This window comes from Blennius ocellaris (assembly GCF_963422515.1).
Source record: "Blennius ocellaris genome assembly, chromosome: 16".
NCBI classification, from domain to species: Eukaryota; Metazoa; Chordata; class Actinopteri; order Blenniiformes; family Blenniidae; genus Blennius; species Blennius ocellaris.
In genome coordinates, this window is record NC_137665.1 from 8,004,690 (window position 1) to 8,026,357 (window position 21,668).

The 21,668-nt window shown below is 41.4% G+C and overlaps 1 protein-coding gene across 1 annotated transcript; it reads right to left on the reverse strand.

Moving 5' to 3' along the window:
* Nucleotides 1-3,680: 3,680 nt before the first annotated feature.
* LOC308141341 (uncharacterized protein) lies at nucleotides 3,681-20,947 on the reverse strand. The gene is made up of 19 exons (XM_080511453.1): nucleotides 20,536-20,947; nucleotides 18,595-18,700; nucleotides 16,639-16,687; nucleotides 13,635-13,679; nucleotides 13,435-13,517; nucleotides 13,220-13,313; nucleotides 11,998-12,140; nucleotides 11,584-11,747; nucleotides 10,861-10,964; nucleotides 10,565-10,729; nucleotides 10,187-10,338; nucleotides 9,631-9,700; nucleotides 9,483-9,546; nucleotides 9,319-9,358; nucleotides 8,980-9,240; nucleotides 8,504-8,638; nucleotides 6,120-8,153; nucleotides 5,248-5,371; nucleotides 3,681-5,118 (listed from the first exon to the last, which is right to left on the reverse strand). The coding sequence occupies exons 1-19, from the start codon at nucleotides 20,699-20,701 to the stop codon at nucleotides 4,177-4,179; spliced, it is 4,941 nt and encodes a 1,646-aa protein (XP_080367579.1). The 5' UTR covers nucleotides 20,702-20,947; the 3' UTR covers nucleotides 3,681-4,176.
* Nucleotides 20,948-21,668: the final 721 nt, after the last annotated feature.

The window sequence follows — 21,668 nt, forward strand, 5'->3', positions numbered from 1 at the left end:
GCAGCCATGTCAGTAACTTTTAATTGTTAAATTATTCTTTTATATTCTTTATGACTTTATAACAAGATTTTGTGTAATTTTCTATTAAAAATAAATGAGTCCCTGCTTGTTGCTTTTTTAAAATTAAACTCACACTGCATCCCTCCCCCCCTTTTTGTTTCTTTCAGCACAAATTGCATGCATTCATTGTTTTGTCATTTACCTGCAACCACTGAGCTTGCGGTTATAGGTTATCAACCTATAACCGTTTGAATTGTCCAGGTTGACTTTTAAGATATGATGGGTTATGATCTTTGTACTTCTGTAGATACATTTACTCATTTACTTGAAATACTATAGTCATAATTTTATACGTTTATGTGAAATGACTGCAACCAAAATAACCAACATGGTCAAAACAATGTCAGCAGCATTTCTTGTCAGCTCATTCAAAAGTGCCGGAACTTCCAAGCCCATTCATAAACATACAAACTGAGAAATACCAGGCAAATTATGTCTATGTGACCTTGAACACGCCAAAATCATAATTTAAAGATAAAGCACGGTGCAGGATCACAACGTTTACGCCAGTTATGCTCATTAAGTTCTGCTGTTTTTCCTTTTGCTGATGTAACAGTGCGTGCTTCTCATTCACGGTCAATATTTTCATTCTTCTACAAACATGAAGTACATGACTTTAAAGACTGTTTTTCCTCCACGACATTGTACAAAGACTCAGACTTTAGTAATCCCCAAATACAGGCCTGTAGTGGGTCTTTACCCAATAACCACACGTGTGTAAATCCACAAACAAGTATTTGCAGCTGCCACCAACTCTAAACAAGCCAGTCGGCAAACACACGCGCACACACACACACACACACACACAAACACACACACACTCACACACACAGCTTGGTGTTCACCAGGCAGTGTTGGCATGGCGCCTGAGACGTCTGCACACATCACAGGCACAAAGGAGGGAAGGAGACACAGACGAAAGAAATGGAGCAGCAAAGAAAGAAAGAAAAAAAGGAAGACAAAACAAGAAGGCTAAAAATAGGACCACCGGAACAAACAAAACGTTGTGAATGGCGGAGGAGGGAAGAAAGGAGAAAGAATAAATGTGTACCTCATCTCTGATCAGGAGGGATGCTGTTCTTGACGTCCACCTGTCTGTGTCCTTCTGCCTGCCAGGATCTTTGTCTGTCCGTCTGATGTCTCAACTCTCCTGATGCCTTCATATGCTGGTCAGATGATCCTGGGTTTTTTTTTTTTTTTTTTGTCTGTTTGGGTTTGTTTTTTCCCCAACAACTTAAGCACAACCTAATATCGTCATATATCTGCCTACTTCGCAGTGTCTCTTTGTCACAATTCTTGATTTCTTTACTTTGTCTGCTGGCTTGTCGGCTGAACACAGCTCCAGTCTGCCACTGCCTGTTAGTTCACTTCATACCCCCACCACCACCACCACCACCACCACCACCTTTGCAGTCTTGCATACACACAACCGAGCACAGATGGACACTAATCTCAGACGGGGCGACAACGGTGCAAAAGCAATCAGACAACACGACGAAACAGATGCAGCGACAATCCACTCATGAAGTTTCGCACCCGTTGCGGACGTCACGCAGTGGTGTCAAAGGGAGAGGATACCTTAGAGGTGTCCGTCTGTCCCGAGAGTCCTTGCATCCCTCCATGAACGATTTGGACCGGAGCCAAGTCGGGCATCCCCGCACCCACATTTCCACGGTTCAGTCCCAGCATGCCTTGGCTCGATGTTGAGTGATTGCTCTCACAGCAGCAGAACACAGGAGAGACAGAACGAAAGACAGAGGAGCTGGATCGCTGCCATGTCTCCCTTGTAGTGAGCTAATGAAGCAAGCAAAAGGCTGGATACACTTCAAGCATCAACACAAACACGCACACACACCAACTCACGCAGTGGGAACAAAAGCCCAAGCCAGAAGGGACAGAAGGCATATTGCACACATCTTTCATATTTATAGTTACAAAAAAAGCCCAGCGTTGTAAAGACCCACCAATCTGTCTGAAAAGTGACTGCGACCAAAACGACTCTGTTCACGGTTACAGTGGCTTCTTCTGATATGTTTTTTTTTTGTTTTGCTTCATGAGCCAGGACCGTTGTACAGTGAGGAAGTAAAGCCAGAAAATGACTTGTTGTGCTCAATCTGGGCATCTTTACCTGGCATTCAGGCAAGGAGGCAGATGAGGGGAGAGGCGGGTTTCACTGTGTTCAATCTGTCTGGGGTTACATGGAAGGCTGCCTGGATGGGAAGAGAACACAATGCCTGAAATAAAAAGAGGGGGCAGAGGAAATGAGCTGGAGAGATGACAGCAAGCGGAGGAACAAATTAGATTGACAGGTTTATTATGATGTTTGATGAAAATTCGAAAGAGGACAAAATGTTGAGTTTAGTTTGGGGGCCATGTTTCGAAGAAACAAGTAAAACAGCACCGACATCTTTACTGATCTGACTTTCTTTTTTTATTTATTTTTTTTAATCTGAAGCTTTAAATTGATAAAACATTTTTTTTTCAAATTTTACAGTGAAAATCCACTCACCAGATTCACTTGTATATGTTGTTACAAAACCAAAGCAGTGTGGAGAGAACCAAATGAATGTCTTCTCCTTTTTTCTCTCCAGTCAGTGCACAGAAATATCTCAGGGTTTTACGCCAACTTTTCATCTCTTTCGTTGGTAAATGATTAAAAAAATATAAATCATAGCACCCTCTGGTGGTACACAGCTGGATGAAGTGAAGAAAAATGAATGCAAAAAAGGGTTCAATTCTTTTGTAGTCCAACATTCGTTCAAGAAAAAATATATGATTGATGTTCGCACTAACATAACAGTTATTCATTATATATAAATTATATATAATATATATCTATGAAATAAAATAGGATTCAATTTTATGTTGTCAAGGTAAATTGCAGAAAGGCAATTTTACTTTTGTAGCACCATTCAGACAAGGCAATTTGGTGAATAAATCAATTTTTTGTAAACATTCTTTCTATTGGAACCACGGTTTAATTCCCCAAATGTTTTGCTTGTAGTACACGTTTCTAATGTTTGCGAGGACAAATGACCAATGGACTGTCTGGTGGGCCGTATGTTTGACGTCTCTGATCTACACGAATGATACGAGATGATCATCTGATGTATGCCCGCGAGAGGTACTGAACAATAATTGAATCGATGAATTACAACTACTACACAATCTATGTATGTTTTCCAATAAATGGATTGTAATTAAACTCATTTGAAAAAACTAAATTGATATTGTTTTGTCCCATATTTAAGAACAGGCACCATTAGTGGGGAAATAAAAGTGTCTACATTTTTAGCTCCAGTTTTGTTTAGTCCCTCTTTATTTTGGAAAGTGCCACCGTTCCAAAACAAAACAAAATGGCTGGTTTCACCAGCTTCCTTTAGAGCTTCTCATCTATAAAGGACATTAAATCACACTAACCGCAAAATATATTTGAACAGAAAAAAATAATCTCTCCAGACAATTTGTGTGTATTTCTCATTTATTTCCTTCAAAACAGGAAAAAAAAACAACAAAAAACTGAAACTCAGTCAGGTAAATAAATTCGTCAGCTTGTTTTGGATGAAACATTTAAAATAAGAAATTATATAATAACGTCTGAAACCACAAGTATTCACAGTATCTAAAAAGAAGCCCAGTCTCTTCTCAATGATAATTGAGAAGCGCCCCTCAGTGCGTGAGGGAAATCAAATTACAGAGAGACATTTCTTTCATTAATTCAAGTTGCATGACAGGTCCAGATCATTCATGCTAGTAGATGTGAGCTGGCTGCAATATGTGCAAAATCCCTTGAACTTAAACATTTTATAGAGTGTAAAAGTTTGACCTTTGGTTTGATTCACATTCATTATCAAGTACATTTCTCCTTCACACTTTGGATGATTCATATTAAATAAGAAGAACTTAAAGTGATCAGAACAGTACGAAGGTGCAAAAAAAAAAAAAAAAAAGAAAAAGAAAAAAAGAGTTCAGGCACCTTTTGGTCAAAAAAAGAAAAAAGAAAAGAAAAGAAAATTCATGTAAATTTCACTTTTTTTTTTTTTTTAATCAAAGTAACAACTCATCTTTATTTCAGGTCCAGCATGAACCGTCTCGTATATTGTGTGCGTCTTGCTCTCATCTTTTCCCCAGTTTGGTTTCTTCATACCGTTTATAAAAGACCTCCTCCCCATGCCTCCTGACCCGTTCTTGATCGGCAGTCTCTCGATGATCTCTTCCCGATTTGCTGCACGTTTTGGTTTTATTCACTTTATTTAGCTCCCTCTCCTTTTCGTCTCTTTTGCTTTCATTTCTACTCCTGCCCTGCACCCACCCCCAGGTTGGGGACTCTGCAGAGGATTCAAGAGGGAGCAGATCTCTGTCTTTGCTGTGTCTGTGGGAGGAGGGAGGAGAGGAGTTGCGACTCCCCGCTGACCTGGATTGGTGTCTGTAGGTTCTTGATGGATCTTGGTGGCCGCTTTTCCGGGCTGGTGACGTGTCTCTGAGTGGTTTCTTTGGACTTTCATCGGGCAGATCAGTGGATCTTCTCCCAGTGCTGCTTCGCCGGCTCGTGATACCGGAGGAGCTCCGATAGCTGCCCTCTCGCTCTCTTTCATGTGACGTTGATGAGTGAGATGAGATTTTGCCCTTTTTCGCCGGAGAAACGCTGCTGCGCTCCGACTCTCTATCCCTGCTCCTGAATTTTTCTTTCTCTCTTTTGTGTTCCTTTGATTTCTTCCTCTCCTGGTCCCGTTTCCGGTCGCCCCCAGAGTCACTGTGTGGATACAGCACGCTGCGAGTTTGGTCTTTGCCACTAGAGGGAACCACACCTCCGTTTGATGCAGACGCTTTGTCGTTCCTTTGCGCCTCCTGGTCTTTTTCCATCACCGTCACTCTGTCCTGCTCTCTTTCCATCTCCGTTGACCTCTGTCTGTGCGGGCCGTCGTCTCCCTCCATTTCCCTGATGGCCACTGTCACCGGCGCTTGACTCAGAGCCACAGGAGGAGTGTCAGTGTGAACTCCAACCTCGCCTTCATCCTGCGCTTTTCCCTCTTCCCTCTCCCATTTGGAGCAAAACACCTGGGAATGACCAGACAAATGGCACAAGACACACTGACCAACATCTCTGCTTTAATGTGATGCAGTCTTACTGAAATAACACTGAAATATCATCTGGACCTTTCGCACAGGCTGCTCTGGGAGACGTACCTGCTCGAGAACCTGCTCCTTCCATCCATCTGCAGCTCGGACTGAAGGGTTCACGTCCAGATTTGTCACATTTGTCCCATTGTCACTCTCCTCAGCTCCACATCTGCCCACTCCACTGTCCACACTGTAAATCAAAATAAAATTCAAAAATAAGCTATTCAAGCACACAAAATACAGGAGGTGAAAGATAAAAACATGTGAATAACGGATTATATTTAGATTGAAAGAAAAAAATAAGATGTTCACAAATCTGCATCGAACTGAATACTTGGAATTCTTCTTTGTATTTACTTTTGCTGAGTGCTCAACTTACAATTTCTTAATGTGATTACTGCTTTTTTTTGTATTTGTTGTGTCCTTTTTACAGTCTATGGATCTGCTTTGTCTGAGTAACCTTGAATAAAAAGCTATTTCCTCAACACTTTCAAAACTACTTGAAATACTGAACAATAAAACACTATAATGCTGTTAAATGATATACTTCCGTCAAAAAACTCCTCAACCTTCACTTACATTTACACTTGTATTTTTCTGTCAAAGCACTTTGCTAAAATGTTTTTAAGAGGTAAAGGAGTTGACAAAGCATCCCTTTGACAACTGTGGCTTTTAAATATGTTTATTCTCTGTATTTTTGAAAAATATTGTTCAATCCTGTTTGCATTTATTGTGTTATCCAGTAAGACAATCATGTTTGAAAGTAGTAATTTTATTTGTAAAGAACATATGATCAAGCACAGGATGCTTTTATTTCCAATTTACTCAAGCTAAAAGCAACATTTTCCTGGTTATTCTGAAACGAAAGTGGAGTAGTTGTGCGTTCCATCCTTTTTAATAAGAATTACAGATTGTCGGAAAGCAGCAAAAATACTTACTTGTCGTCTGCTGTGGTCAGTCGCTCAGGGTGAATCTCGTCTTTGCTCGTCTGTGGGATCAATATGTTCGAATCCCCTTCTCCCCACACGTTTATTTTCCCCTTCATTGTTTCACCTCCGTTCTTCTTGCATGGATTCTCTACTTCTTTCTGGGAACTTGTGGCCAACTCTTGACATTGCAGGCTGATGCCCTCAGCCTCTGCTTCTGTCTCTCGGTCCATCTCCCCTGCACCACTGAGTGCACAATGCCACAGAGTGAAGTCTTCCTCAGGTTCATCGCCACCTTTAGTTTCAACCAACATCACCTTGCCGGCATCCGTGAAACAAGTTTGGTCCCATTTCTGTGCAACTTCAACTTCTTCTGGTTTTGTTGCTTCTTTAAACAAAGTCTCCTCCTCTTTGATGGCCTCTTTCTTTCCATTTGCTTCAGTTTCAGCCTGACCTTTGTTAATAGTCTCCTCTTTAACAAGAACATGCTCTGCGTTCTCCTGCTTTTTCTCCTTAATGCCTTCTAAATTAGACAAGTCCTGTTGATCGATGCTTTCATCTTTTCTCTTCACGTCCAGGTTGATGTTGATGTTTATCTTCTTCTGTGGTTTTACCTTAATCCCTCCCTCCCAGATGTCCGCCTTTGTCTGAAGCCATGTGTTGTTCTCTTTTTTCTGTTTCTTTACCTCAAGTGGCTTTGGAGATTCACTCTTTCGACTTTCAGGATTTTGTGCGGTTTTAGTTTTATGGCATTTGCTGCTTTGATGCTTCACAGCAGGACTCCTCTCTCTGTCATTTCTTTGAAGGTCTGTCCCTTTTCTTCTTCGATTCCATGCTGATCTAGAGTCATGCCCTCCTCTTTCAGAGCTTTCTTTTCTATATGGGTCCACCGAGTTGGGCTCCTTCTTGGGCTTTACTTTGTGTGGTCCATCTTCAACTCGCCCAGAATGTGAATCTTTGTCTCTCCTCATTGCTTTTTCCTTCTCCAGATTCTTCCCTTCTTTATGTTTTGTCTCATGATGCTTGTCTTGACTTTTATCTGATGTGAAGAGTTGTGGGACCAACTCCAAGGTGCCAATGGCATTTGATACTTCATGCTCACAGGCTGGTACTTCTGTCTTGATCTTCTTCTCCTTGTACTGGCTTTCATCTTCAGAGTCTGCAGCATGAGGAGGTGATGATCCCACCTGTCTTTCTAACTCTTGTGTTTTCACCTCCATTTGCTCTTGTTTCAGGAGATCAGACTCCTCCGCATTTTTCAGCGTCGGCTGCTGGACGTCGGCGCTTCCAGTTTGTGTGACTGGCAGGTGGCTGTTATTGTCAGCGCAGCTCTCATAAGTCCCCGTTTGATTTCTATCTTCAGATTGTGCGGAGAGGCCATCGCTGGATGACTGAGATGGAGGTGAACAGCAGTGACTCTCCTTATGAGAAGGAGATGACTGACTGGGTGACTGAGATCGGGTTGAGTGACTTTCGCTTGATGAATGCGATGGAGGGGAGCGACTGCAACTGGACGAGTCCGACGAAGGGGACCGGGCGTCCCTCCTGCTGGCGTGTCTCCCTTGTGTTTGGTACTGGGAACATGAGGCTTGACATTGATTTGTCATTCCGTCTTTGTCCTCCCACTGAGGACAAGCAGGAGGGAGACCCGGTAAGGGAGGAAAAGGCAGCTGGTGGAAATGGCTGACATAGCTGCTGAAATATTTTTCGCACCACTCTGTGTACTCCTTCTTCCACTGCAAATAGCGCTCTCTGTCCAGCTCCAAGCTGCTACTCTGAATTCCGGTCTCAGCTTGCTGGTTTGTGCCCGCTGCTTCCCTTCTGGAGCGTTCTCCTCGCCGCCTGATGCCCGAAGATGACCGTTTGCTGGGATGGCGGTTTCTCCGGTGGTCTGTAGGTGACTTAGACTTAGACTGGTAACCCCCTCGAGGAGACGATGAGGAAGAAGGTGTCGGGGAATGTGAGCGTTTGTAACCAAATGTATAGGAAGAAGCAGGGCGGGAGCGTGAGTGGTGGTCCCTGCGACGGGAATAAGGAGAGCGATGCCTGGAAAATAAAATTCACAAAATTATTGAAAATTTTTTTTTTTATCACAAGTTATGTGTGTATCTGTGAATTCAAGCACACCTGAGATACATGACTCCTCCTATTCTCAACATAATAAAAAAATACTCTGTTGGAATTTGGCTGTCTGAAAAAAGCCATCAAGTGATGTAAAAGTATCTGAACATATTCACATAGCATTGTTTAAAAGACGTTACCATTCTGAAATGAGGATATTTCGCTGTGTACACCAAAGAGGAAATGTAAATATAATCCCTTTCAAACAGACACGCAGAACATACAAAAAAAAACAAAAAAAAAAACACGTCTCTTCTGAAAGCCGGAGAAAATACCTCGATCTGCCTTTGGATCTGGAGCGAGAGCGGGATTCAGAACGACTCGAAGAGTGAGAGTAGTATTGAGAAGACTTGGACTTTGCTTTAGAATAAGTGGGGGAGCGTCTGCTGCTGGAAGCTCTGTGAGGTGAACTGTGTGACAAAGAGAAAGTGTGATCAGATGATTAAAAGCCTGCCCCCCCCCCCCCCCCCCCAAATAACCCCCCCATTTAATATCTTGTTCCTGTTCCTTATTACTGCATTTTGGTGCTTCAGTTAAAACCTGTTTATAATTCACCGCAGCAGAATATTCAGGAGTGTATAGTGGATTTACAATCCACTATACACTAGTTACATACAGTAGTCATTGTGAGATTCTAAAGAATGAGAAACATTTTCACTTCTCTATGCATGTTGTCATCTCAAAGCAACTTCAGTATTCAAAGTGTATGATCCAACACATTATATATCAGCAGATCAATAACATTTCATACCTTTCCTTTCTCTGATGCCTGTACCACTCCATGGGTACGGAAGGGGTGGGGGAGCAGAGGGAGGGGATGATGGAGCCCTGCAGGGCTGCGGGCGTCCAGATGGGTGCGGTGGGAGGGAATCCAGGAGGGTAACAGCCGTTAGGTTGATGGGCGGGTAGGTTCATGTGAAAAATGGAAGGGGAAAACGGAGATGGGGGAATAGGATGTTGCTTGATAGATTCATTCCAGCTTCCAGTGGTACATCCGGCAGAGGAAGCCGAGCTTCAGGAAAGACAACAAGTTTTAATAGACTTTTAAACTAAATATAGACCGGTAAATTCAATGAAATAGTTTACTGACCTATTCAGACTGGTTGATGACTTGGAGTGTTCTGAGGAACCTGTGGAGCCAAAGAAAAACTGTTTTAGGTCTTTTTTGATCAATGCACTGTTTGCTTGAGTACAACAACATAGCAGATATGTTATAATATGGGGACACAACAGAAGCACTCATTACACACTCACCTGAGGACGCTTGTTGATTCACACTGACGCTCTGAGGCTGCTCTGCCATTGAAATCTCGTTGCCCTAGACAGTCGTAAACAAGATTCAATAACATGTCTCCATATTGCTAGATTGTGTGTGTGTGTGTGTGTGTGCGCGCGCGCTCACCAGTGGTGTCAGTTGGGATGGAGCAGCAGTGGGATCTTTGCTCGGAACACACGAAGATGGGGAGTTGTCCCTGATAATACAGTTCAGAATGTATATTTAGTACCCTTGAAAAAAAAGCAGCTTTAACTTATTCAAAAATACACACTCGTATAGAAGACGATTGCAGCATTTAACACATCTTTGATGACTTCGGTATACGTGTGAGCAGCATTCTTGCAAAATAAAAGATTACAATGTGAATTATGTGTCGCTGACAGCCCGCAACATGTAGAAATTGTTCTTCAGCTATTGTGCAGTAGTAAAAACAGCTTGAGGTGTTTCACCACTGCTCTGTTTGGAGTACGCTCAGTGTTTGGCTGAAGCTCAGCAAGACTCTGTCCTGTTTAAATAACTGTAATGCCTCAAAGCTAAACGATACAAAGTGTTAAGACAGAGAATTAATTAAATCTGTTTCTTTAAGTTAATTTCACGATAGCTGAGCCCAAACCTGGACAAAGACATAATTATCCGACACCACAAACACATGTGAATCAATGAAATGTGTGTGTTCACATACTTGGCTGACATCTCTTGGTTGTTGTGCACTGGCTCTGAGGAGATACTGGGTGTGGTGTCAACAGACACAGGACATGTTGCTGTGGGAGGAGCAACAGGCACCTGAGATAATGGCGGCGTCTTTGCAGGTTTCGGATAAACCTGGGGGGAATCCTACAAAAAGGAAAACAAAAAATGACACATAAAGAAATGACCAAAAATGTCAAATTTTCTAAGAATTTCTAAACAAAAAGGATATGAATGTATTTATTTAAATGTTGAAGTGATTTTAACAGAAGTGCTGTCACTTTGACAAAAACAGTAATTATTCTGTTTGCTCCTCAGACAGCCTGATGCGTTTGTCCTCCTCCCAGATGAAACACATCATTATGAAGTTCACCTGCTGTCTGAAGCGTGAATGCTGAGACTTCTGCAGCAGACCGTGCCCGGTGGGAAGAGGCGGGGTGGGGGCAGGTTTTGGTGTTGGGTTTAAATTCTGGGACTGGGTGGCTGCAGGCTGCTTTTTGTTGGCGTAACCTCGCTCTTTCTTAAAATTGTTAACAGCCTGTATTGACAGAAACAGAGAAGTTAATTTCTGGAGTGCATTAAAACAGATAGAAATTATACAGAAGAAAAAAAACCCAAACCTTTTTTCCTATTTATTTATTTGTCTTGAACTATTTCTACTTCATTTACCTGTCTGAGAAATTTATTGGCTATCAGTGTGTCGGGGGAGACGTCTGACTGGTTGCACGTGGGGCAGACATGATCTTCTGAATCCAGCAAAGTGGTGCGAATACCTGAGGAAGTCAGAACAAGAGTGGACATGTAAAGCCAGAAGAGTACCATAATATCCGGACGATAAGCTGCTACTTTTTTTCACACGCTTTGAATGCATGCTGCCAGATTCTACTTCCGCATGTAGATACATGCTGTTTTGAGTGCTTCTGCTTCTCCAAAAGTGATATTTCTGCTCTTTGTGACCTCGTCTTGTGCCGCTTTCCGTGGTCCAGAACTCCAGCAGCTCAGAGCCGTGAGTGATGCGTTCAGGTGGATCACGTAAAGCCGCCCTACTGGACTCCGTGGCTGAGAAATATTCCTTCTCAGAATCACAATCGGCAAATAACTAATAATCAACTTTATCAACTGAGCTAAAACCCTGTGATTGCAAGTCTCTCTCTCTCTCTCTGGGAATTGATGAAAACATGAGCAATCCTCGTAGTCCTGCAGTGAAATGTCTGCTCCGTTACAACACTTATAGTCAAGTACGGCCTATAAATTTTTTTTTCTCGTTTAAAATTTTTCCAGTGCGGCTTCAATCCAGGTGCGCTTAATAGTCCAGAAAATACGGCAACTGCCAGAATATTAGTTCAATGCTGATTGGCTGTGCATATCAGTTTATATGTGTGAGATACTCACAGTCGTCACAGTAGCTGTTCCCACAGCAGGGGATGACCACCGAATCACACAGCAGGTCACGGCAGATCACACACAGGAGCTCGTCAGGTATGGGCTCTTCCTCACTTTTTAACTCTTGCACAAAAAATGGAGGCTTTTCCTTTTTACCAATCGCATACGCTTCACTGCAGACAGAAAATAATGTAAGTAAATGGGTGAACTTTTACCCATCAGTCAATCTTTGATTAAACACTTTTCATGTAAGCGTCTTCAAATAAGCCAAATGAGTCATTAGGATAGAAATGCTCTTGTCTTTATGTTAGATTTGCAGTACACATTTTTGACAAAGATCTCTTAGCCAGAAAGTAAACAAACTTATTTTCCAAACTCGTATCTTTTGAAAACGTTAAACACAACACTCCTATCTATACTCACGCGTCTATAGCAGGAATAGCATAACGTCCACAGTTGGTGAGCATGGCTCCTTTTATGCTGGGGTCGTCCACCTCAACCATGAAGGAACGAGGGATGCCCGTGCTCTTCTTTATCTTCAGAGGAGCCTCGGCATTTTTATCTTGCTGACAAGACACACAAAATATATACAGTTAACCAATCCATGACAGCGGTAATTAACTACGTACAGGTCCACTGAAGGCTCTCCCACACATAAAGACTACTCAACCAATAACAGTTTCTTTGCAGAGGAAGATGTGTAGCTACTTGTAAGAGATCAAAGCTTGGATGCCTTCATCCAGTCGATGCATAATTCCCCGTAGGTCTCAGAAATGTATTGATACTATGTAAATATAACAACACAACTTGCAATACTATGATATTAAGTCAAGTAGCATTAGTGTTACCTTGCAATATAGAGGCTACATTACAGATAAGTTGAGTTATGTTGGTGACATGGAAGTGATGAATATTTATTACAATTTTACAGTGCAACTATTTCTGTCAAATCATGCCAAGAGTACAACATTAGGGTAAGGGTAACCAGTAAGAAAATAGCATGATGGTCATGCAGATTGCCCATCTTTAATTTGGAATTAAGGACGTTTTTTGTTAGACGCAAGAAATCACTGTGTTACAGACTGAATCAATAACCAAATAAGTCAATAACAATTCGTTTGATGCCCATGCAATATTCACTGGCAACCTTTTGAATTAGTATGATAAAATCTTAGTACTAAATTCATCTACATAGCTACAAAAATCTTGTGTTTCATCTTTACACTCCTTCATCGAGCAGGTTGTGTCTGTCTGTTTCGAACTCTTGAGATATATTTGGGTGGCAGTGACAATTATTTATCTATGTTAGAGAGTCAAGTCTTAAAATTAGAACTGGTTGTTTCAGGTCAACAATAACATTAAAGGGGCCACTCATGAAAAGTAGTTTTAACAAACCTGACAAGTGAGAAACTATTCTTGATGACAGTCTCATGGGCCTAAATGGCATTGATTGAAAAAAAGAAGCAAAAAAGTGTTTTTGACTAGATGAATATGAGACTAATCCTGAAAGAAGTCTTGCAAACATGGAAACAATCCCCCATTGTCCATAATGCACAAAGAATTCTGGATTTAAATCAAAGTTCAGCTGAACACGGATTGCAGTTAGAACATCGCCTGAGTTAACGATGATAATAAGGATATTTACTCCAATTGTTGGACAGTTCCTGATGTGGTGTCCAGAAAGTCCACAGCGAAAACAAGTATAGCCCTCAGGAAGGCTGCCAGACTTCTTGGTCAAACTGGATAGAGAGCAAGGGAATAAGAGAAAAGAAAACAATGTAGCAAACAACATAGTTGGAAAATAAGAGCAGAGATGACAAGAAAAAGCAGGTAAAGTATCGAGGAGCAGACTCGACTCACTTCATAGAGTCGCAGATAGACTGACTCATCAGAACTTTGAGCTTATCCTCCTCTGGCACATCTGCATCGGCCAGGTTAGCCATCTGCACGTACATAAATAAATGTAAGGTTTTCAAACAGACTCCGAGACATCACGTAGGGTTTAATTGAAATAAACAAAATACAAGATAAATATGAAAAATAAAAGATTGGGTGCATACCTTGGAAAAGAAGGACAAGGTGCTGGTTGATTTCTGCTCATCCATCTGTTAAATATAGACGAGATGAGAAGGTGACACAACTTTTTGTGGATAAACTGTCTGACCAAAACTCCAGCAAAGACGATGCCAAAGGACTGAAAAATGATTGAGGACATTTAGAAACAAAGCCGCGTTCCTTATAACCTTGAGGCTGCAACCCCGTGCCTCAGGGGATGTGCTGTGAGGCATGGAAAGCTACTGTTCTCATTCACACTCGCGACTTTTAGCAGTTATTCAGCTGGCATAAAAATCATACCAGCATCATTTCTGCCAGGCTGTTCCAAGCCAGTTCACACGTTCCCCCCCCCCCCCCCCCCCCCCCCCCTTAAAAACTTGCTATAAATTTGAACAAATCTGCTTTCGATCTAAAAATGACTGCTTCCTATGAATTTAGTTTATTCCCCCCCCGAGTATTTTTTTTCCAGTTTTTTTTTTTTTTAGCCATCAGTTGATCACCCTGCACATCGGATGATACCCAATGCACTACAAATATGTGACCTGCAACTCAAATCAGGCCCACACAAGGACTGAATCTCGCCTTTGCAAAGTGAGAAAATAAAGTTGAAAATAACTGCTTATTCTTGTGAGTCCTTTAGGGGTCACTCTATTCAGTAACTGTAGTAGTCTTGATGCAACGCATACATAAAAACTGTAGCTGAGATTAGTGGTCCAGCAGCGAAAGGCCCACTGACCCTCCGTTATAGTCAGCAGTTGCATGAGCGTTAGAGCTCACCATGAGGGTGACTTGGTGAAAATGTGCATAATGAAGGCTGCAGAAAGCCTTGGCCACACTGAAGAGAAACCATTCAGAAGGAAGTGTGAGCACTCTTTTCTTTTTCTTCAACAAAAATGTAACATTGATGCCGTTTCGTAAAAAGTGCATCAAATGTAAAATTCAGGATCCACTTGAATTTCTGGGCGTTAAAATGTTGCAGCTCTTGGCGTTTTAGTCAATGTCTCGTTTTAACGGTCCGGCCCACTTGAGATCCAATTGTGCCTTTAGTGGATCCTGAAGATAAATGACTGTTGTACCTTAAAAACTGAAATATCCCTGCCACCACTGAAACAGACATCTACAAATAACTCTCTTGTTCTCGTCGAGAACTTACTTGAAACATCAATGTTTTATAATATATATACAAATATTGAATTTCTGCTTTTTGTCCAATTAGAAGCTGCATTAAATCAATCCGATGACGCATCTTCACCCTAGTATTTAAGAGCGACTATGCTCTGATATATGATATAAGATTTTGGCTTAAGAAAACATTCTATATTGAAACATTTTTATAAATCACCAAATCCCCTGTATGACCAACAGCACACACACGAAGAGACGTGTGAAATTAAATGCCAATCATAAAAGTCTGGAATTCTTTTTTTTTTTTTGTCCTGCCCTTAGAACATCATTCAACCCAATAAACTCTGCTGCTTTTTTTTTTTTTTATTCAGGCTGACCAAAAATGCTCATCTAAAAAGAAATAAAGAATTGAGCTTTAAGGTCTTGCAAATAAAAATCCTCTGAAATGTGCAGACCTGCGTGAAAATACCACTATATATCACCACTTATTGATTAAATAAATGCAACAAAATTTACCTATAAAATCAATCAACTAATGAGAAAAATTGCTTTGCTTTAAGAGTATATCTGAGTTGGGGCATCAATCAGCACATATCTGCTTTTGCAGATTTGTATCAAGCCTCTTTAAAAAAAAAAAAAAAAAAAAAAAAAAAAAAAAAATCCAGTTTCCTGGATATTCTCCTTTTTAGTGAGGGTGCATCATCTTGTTTACATAGTAACCTTCACAAAGTGCAATCTAAAAAAGTGCCACATAAAATAAAAGAACATTAAAGTCTGGGACATTAAAAACTAAAATGTAATTATATGAAGTCATTTAAAAGCAAACATTAGAAGATGGCATACAACTGTTTGAGCTTTGGTTTTACCAAAAGATCATAAATGTCTGATCATCTCATGCACCGATTTACAGCTGCAACTATATCAGCATCACTGTCTCACACACAATCAATACACAACACCTTTGTGCGAACTGGAAATTTTATTGGTTTGGGAAAAAAAAGAAAATGAAAAACTGTAAACAAACTGAAAGTACTAAAGAAGGGTGGCAGACACTTCTCCTACTGAGAAACCAGAGAGAGAATCAGGTCAGCTCAGGTCAGTGCACACCAATTCAGACTGCAGCAAGTAAAAGCTTTTAGATGAGTGGAGCGCAAGAAAAAAAAAACAAACAAACAAAAAAAACAACAACACACCACTCAGTTATTGAGGCGTGAGCTTTTGGAGAAACCTCAACTGCTGCAAGTCGAGCTTGAATAATGTGTTTTTTAGACTTGTGTTTTCAGTAACGGATGCCATGCGTTTCTAGACTTTGATGGGAACCTGTGACTTAACTACACAAAAGCCTCATTAAATCTGAACCATATAGGTTTTATTCTTTTCTTTTTCCTGACAAACGGTTGAACGGCTTGTGATCAGACTCTGCGCACTGGCATGGTGAAAGAGCAGTTGGGTTTATCAGCTGTGACTCACTGGTCTGTGTGATAATGTTCAACCCGCCCATGCAGCCTTCACCTCCCTCTGACACACCGACTCAACCAATACAACACTGAGCGATGACGCAGCAGATTCATTAACCGCTGCCAGCCTTCATGTGAAATGAACCAACTGTGTGTAGTTTTACCTGTTTTTTTGTTAATCGAACACTATAAACCTATTTTTTTTCTGTAATTGTAAATATTCCTTTGGAAAAGTGGTTTTCATTTATTATCATTAAGATCTCATTTGTGAAAATATTGTGAAACCAGCACAAACCAATCTGTCAGATATTTCAGATGCACTCCTAATATATAGTTTGTGTTTCGTATCATTGTTGAGACATGCAACATCACATCCAGAGCATTTTGCAATTGCATTTTTTTTTGGGGGGGGGGGGGGGCTACGTACGGCTCTGCTGGCTCCAAAGGCGTGGTGAAGTTGGACATCTGATCGCTGCCTGAAACGAAAAGAAACCAAAGTCTGCAGTGACAATGCAATCGGTTCCCAATGTCTAGTTCAAATAACAAACCTGGATATAAATACCGTTCTTATTTGCAATATCACTTGATATTAAGGAAGCACTTTCAGCGCAAGTGATGCAGGACAAAATCCAAGTCTAAAGTTCAGCCAAAGTCAATACGAGGCTTCAGCTGTCGGTGTCGGGCAGATCTTCTGCAGCTAGTCTTTGGGGTATAAGTTCCCTCTCTGCTTCCACAGATTGTTGAGCTGCCTTGTGAAGCCAGTGTGACACAAAGGGTCTTTCATATTACACCAACTCTGGAGGACCATTTGAAAACCTAAGAATAACATTTCCCAAAAGTAAATTGACTCACTAAAAGTTTCATGACAACCCTTTTTTTGTTTGCGCTCAAATGAGTCCAGCGTGAATGCAAACTTGTTTGGTTTAACTGTGAGAGGAGGGATTCAAGAAAGTATGGTTTGTGGGGAAAAACTCCATGAATCCAGGAATGTGAATTTTGCTCGAAGGTTTTCTTGTCAAACTGGATGAACACGTCCCTAATTATCACGTCCCTCGAGCCGTCTTCACAGACGTTATTGTGAAATCGCATAACGGCAGTAGCACCTGGCAACTATATGAAGCTTTGAAGTGGATCTGGGGATGATAAGATTACACAGCAATCCTAACCTCTTTAAATAAATTAATTAGTTTCACGAGTTAACACATACCCAATTCTGTAGTTCAGTAAAATTGTGAAAAGTACAAGTGTTCAAAAAGACTTTTCGACAATACATTTTTTTTATAAATACCAACGCTTTCCTCGACTGCAGCACAAGCTGTTTAGAAATGAATGTGCACCGTCACACACCGCCAGGCTGCGTTCAAATCAACCTCTTTGTGGAAGCGTTGTATCAGAACTCTTACACTGAACATGAGCTAAACTTTCCAGGTTTATTGAGCCAACTTTTGCGGAACTGACAACTTCGAGTCGTTTCAGAGTTTAGTGTGCCGTCATTAACACATAAGAAACAGAAAGCAGATGCAAATAATGGCACAAAGACACATTGATTTTTTTTATCTACAGATGCACCGATTTACAAAAACTCATAATCATGGTTGTCATCATTGGCTCATTTCTGTGGCCTATTTGGAAGTATGTTGTGATGAAAATGAAGAAACTTCTGAAGGGGCAGGATTAGTACATTGCATTGGGTGTTTCCCATAGAGTTAAAACATACTTTAGCCCTCATTCCTCTCCCCGGGTGTGCATGCTGCTGACGGGGCTAATCACGTGGCTGTTGGTCTGTTCCAGTGAGGTCCTGCTTTCCAAGCATAAAACCCACAACACCCCTGGCTCCTCTATGTAAGCCGGGCTAATATCTGGGTAATCCCTGACTGTGTAGGTGCAGATATATGACTTACTCTCTTCTATCAGCTTTTTTTTTTTATCATAGAAACTCAGATTTAATCACGTGACAATAAAGAAAAATTGATACAGCAACAGGCTGTGCCAAACCTATGAATATAGTATATCTGATTACATTTTTATTTTTCAGTCCCTGTGATAAAAGCTGCATGTAGGTTTTATGTTGTATTTTTTGTGGGGGAAAAAACAACAACATTTCTTTCCGATACCATAACAGTACTTCCACATTAGACTGGACGCCTACCAGGGCCAAACGTCTTGATCTTCACAAACTATAGCCAGTACCCACTCGGATCTGGCTTGTTTCTCATCAACCTCTTGTTTGAGTGACAATAAATGGCTAAAGGTCGACTTGTAAGTCTCAGGGTGTAGCAGGCTCAGGCGGGGTGGAGCTGTTGCTATCACAGGAATATCAATACTGATAAACGGTACAAGAAAGCAGCTGCCAACCCCAACCTCTCAAAAATTATACACTTACATGTTCTTGGCCTTGCTGTTCGAGCTGGGCCTCGCTCCAATGATGGGGATCCTTCGGACGATGACTGAGGAGCCTTTCGGGATCAGATCGTCATCACCCGTGTACTCTGAGAGAGATTTAGACACACAAATTGAGGGTTCCAGTACAACGATCAACCAAATTCTAGCCATGTTATAGTTAAGATAATATGATTATACAGTAGTGTTTAAACTCAGGTGGCACGAGAACGCAAACCACTCATTTGTTGTTGGTAAACGCTAAAGAAATGACTCCATTAGGTTTTTGGTTCTCTTCTTGGCTGGGAGTGTCGGTGTTGAAGTTTTTCCACTGGGGACTGCAATATTTTGGCAGGAGCAGCAGACACAACAACACAGAGCAGGGATGCGGCAGTGAGCGTTGCTTACCTCACCAACGCTAGAAACAAGGCAGTCGTGCGATTGTGAATTTGAAAACATGCACGTGAGAACGATGATCCCTGAGAAGTAAAGGGTGAAGAGAAACACTGGCTGCAAATGAGGCCGAGTGTCTCAATGGCGTTTAAATATATTTTCAAAAAAGACGCAAGATCGTTCACCACATTTAAGTAAAGCACAAATTCAAGTCAGTATGTTGCCTTTTTTCCATTACAAGAGTCAAATAAGTAAAAATATCAAGCCATCAGAGAGGCTGTACTTTACACTATATCGTGTGTGAGGATTATAGAACTTTTGATCATCTTGCAGTATTTTGTATTACGTCATGAATTGTATTTAATCATATTGTCTACAGTCTGCACAGGGTCACAGTTGAACAATTGTGCTTCTCGCCTTTTTTTCCACTTTACATTTCTCTGTGATCATGTTGTTGCCTTAATGATTTTGTCTTGTTTCTTTTGTTTGTTTGGACTCACTTTTCAGTTGCTTTGAAACATTTTGTTCATCTTTTCGTAAACCTATTATTTGTTGTATTTTGACTTAAGATTGTTTTAGTCTGTGAAATACACTGGCGCCTTCACCAGGCACACTTTTATAATGCGGTCTTAAAAATGTGGAACTAAATAGAAAAAAAAAAGAAGTAATTTATTCAGTGAATTAAAACAGTGGAAATTTCACTTTTCTTTCTCAAGTTAAAAGTTTATTAAAAATCAATGAAAACTACCTCTTTAAAATTCTCTAAACCTTTTAGTTCATGTTATGCGTGTAGATATAAAGTGTCAAGTCAACTTTTCAATTTCCAATCCATCTGTATCCATTTTGTAGATGGAGGCTGCAGTGTTCTGCAAGATGATGCATTGTCCCACCACACGAGTCCTTTTGTAACCTCCATTTGTAATCGCTCAGTTCATGAGCGCTTTCTCACATGGTGGTTGCACTCCGAAAACTCATTACAAGGCCTGTTTCACAACCTAATTCGAATCTTATCTGAGAGATGTTGACTCTCCAAAGGTGATATTTATCATGTTTAATCTGCATGACACTGGAGTTCCTCGTTTGCCCCGTTTAATTATTGCAATGATGGTGTTGCTGCAGCAGTTAATGTGATTATTTTTTTTGCTGCTTTCTAGGTGTGTCAGAGAGCTTCTAACGGCACACCGAACCTTATGGGCATGCCTCCTGATCGTACCTTTGCTATTTTTAACCCACACCTCTCGTGGGACTCGCACATGCACGACACAGAGAGCTGCACCACCATCACCACCACCACCACCATCAGGTGGTTTAATAACTCCATGAGGCAGCAGGAATGCGGTCTATTCAAACACCAGCACCCACCTTTTGTCCCGGCGTGACTTTTCTGGACCCCCCCCCCCCAACCTCAGTCCAAAAAACGCACAGACAAGAGGTGACGCAACCCGCCGCCCTCCCACCAAACAGCTGACAAACACTCACCACGTGTCAGCCAAAGTTCACACAAGTCGCCATAAACACAGACGGCCCGTGCCCCAGGTTTTAACTTGGTTACCTTGCTTGGTCTGTGCGTTGGTGATCTGCAGGTCGCAGTCCGCGGCTCGCAGCTTCTCCTTGCCCATGATCTGCTTCTTCAGCTCGCTCAGCGTGGTGTGCGGGCCGTCAAACACCACCATGTCGTAGCTCAGCTTGGAGGAGAATTTATAGTGGACGTGAGCCATGATCTGAACAGAAACCGATTTTCTTTCCTCTCTCTCGCTCTCTTTCTCTCCTCGATGTGCTTCCCTGGGATATAGAATGTCCGTTAGCAGGTGTTTTCGCAGGGAGGAGCATTAACTTCTTGTGCGCCACAGCTAACGGACGCTAATTAACCAAACTGGCACATAAAGTGACGTCCGCGGGTTGACATCTGCCGGCACAGCGGCAGAGACTGGAATCACAGCGAGAGCGACCGGTTTACGAGTCTAAATTGAACTTTTATTCGCGCCGAGTGGCCGCTGTGTGAATCCGAGGAGTTGGCTGACAGAAACCACCAGCTGTTCCTACAAAGCAACGGCTCGTCAGCACACAGCTCTCACCGGCTGATGCCGCGTTCACGTGACCGCTGCCACGCTCCGACATCACAGTGTCACACCTAACGCGAGAGTGGTTCAACACTCGCAGAATAAAGATTTAAGGAGATCTTTTAAAAAATTTTTTATTTCGATTGAAAACATAATATAACATAAAGAAAATACAACTTCAAATTATAAATACAGTGGGACGTTTTTACAAAACACCAACAGAATAAGCAAATACCAACAGGACAACGGAACAAATAAAGATAGTTTACATATTCAACTAAAACATGTGTGAGGTGACACAGAGTCACTTGTACAGTGATTTATGGAACATTTACGTATTAATTCTTCATTCTAATATTTAAAAGTCTTTTTTTTAATTTTTACTTTTCAGGTTCAAGAAATATTTTTTTCGCTGGATCTTTGAACGCAGCACCTTGCCTCCTGAGAGTGAGCCTGTTTCAGCCCAGGGGACAACAGGTGAGCAGAAGGCTGCATGCAAAACACACCCACACCTCATTAACATCCTAATCCAGCTTGTTGTTCTGTTACAGATTTGGCATTTTCAACAAAATAAATAAATACATTGCGCTGCAATGCCCGTCGAAGTCGCACTCTCAAGCAGTCA

Coding starts and splice junctions, on each gene's coding strand:
- LOC308141341 (XM_080511453.1), bottom strand. CDS start 20,701: ATGGCTCACGTCCACTATAAATTCTCCTCCAAGCTGAGCTACGACATG. Junction 18,701..20,535: donor CAACGCACAGACCAAGCAAG/GTAACCAAGTTA, acceptor AATCTCTCTCAG/AGTACACGGGTGATGACGAT. Junction 9,241..9,318: donor TCATCAACCAGTCTGAATAG/GTCAGTAAACTA, acceptor TCTTTCCTGAAG/CTCGGCTTCCTCTGCCGGAT.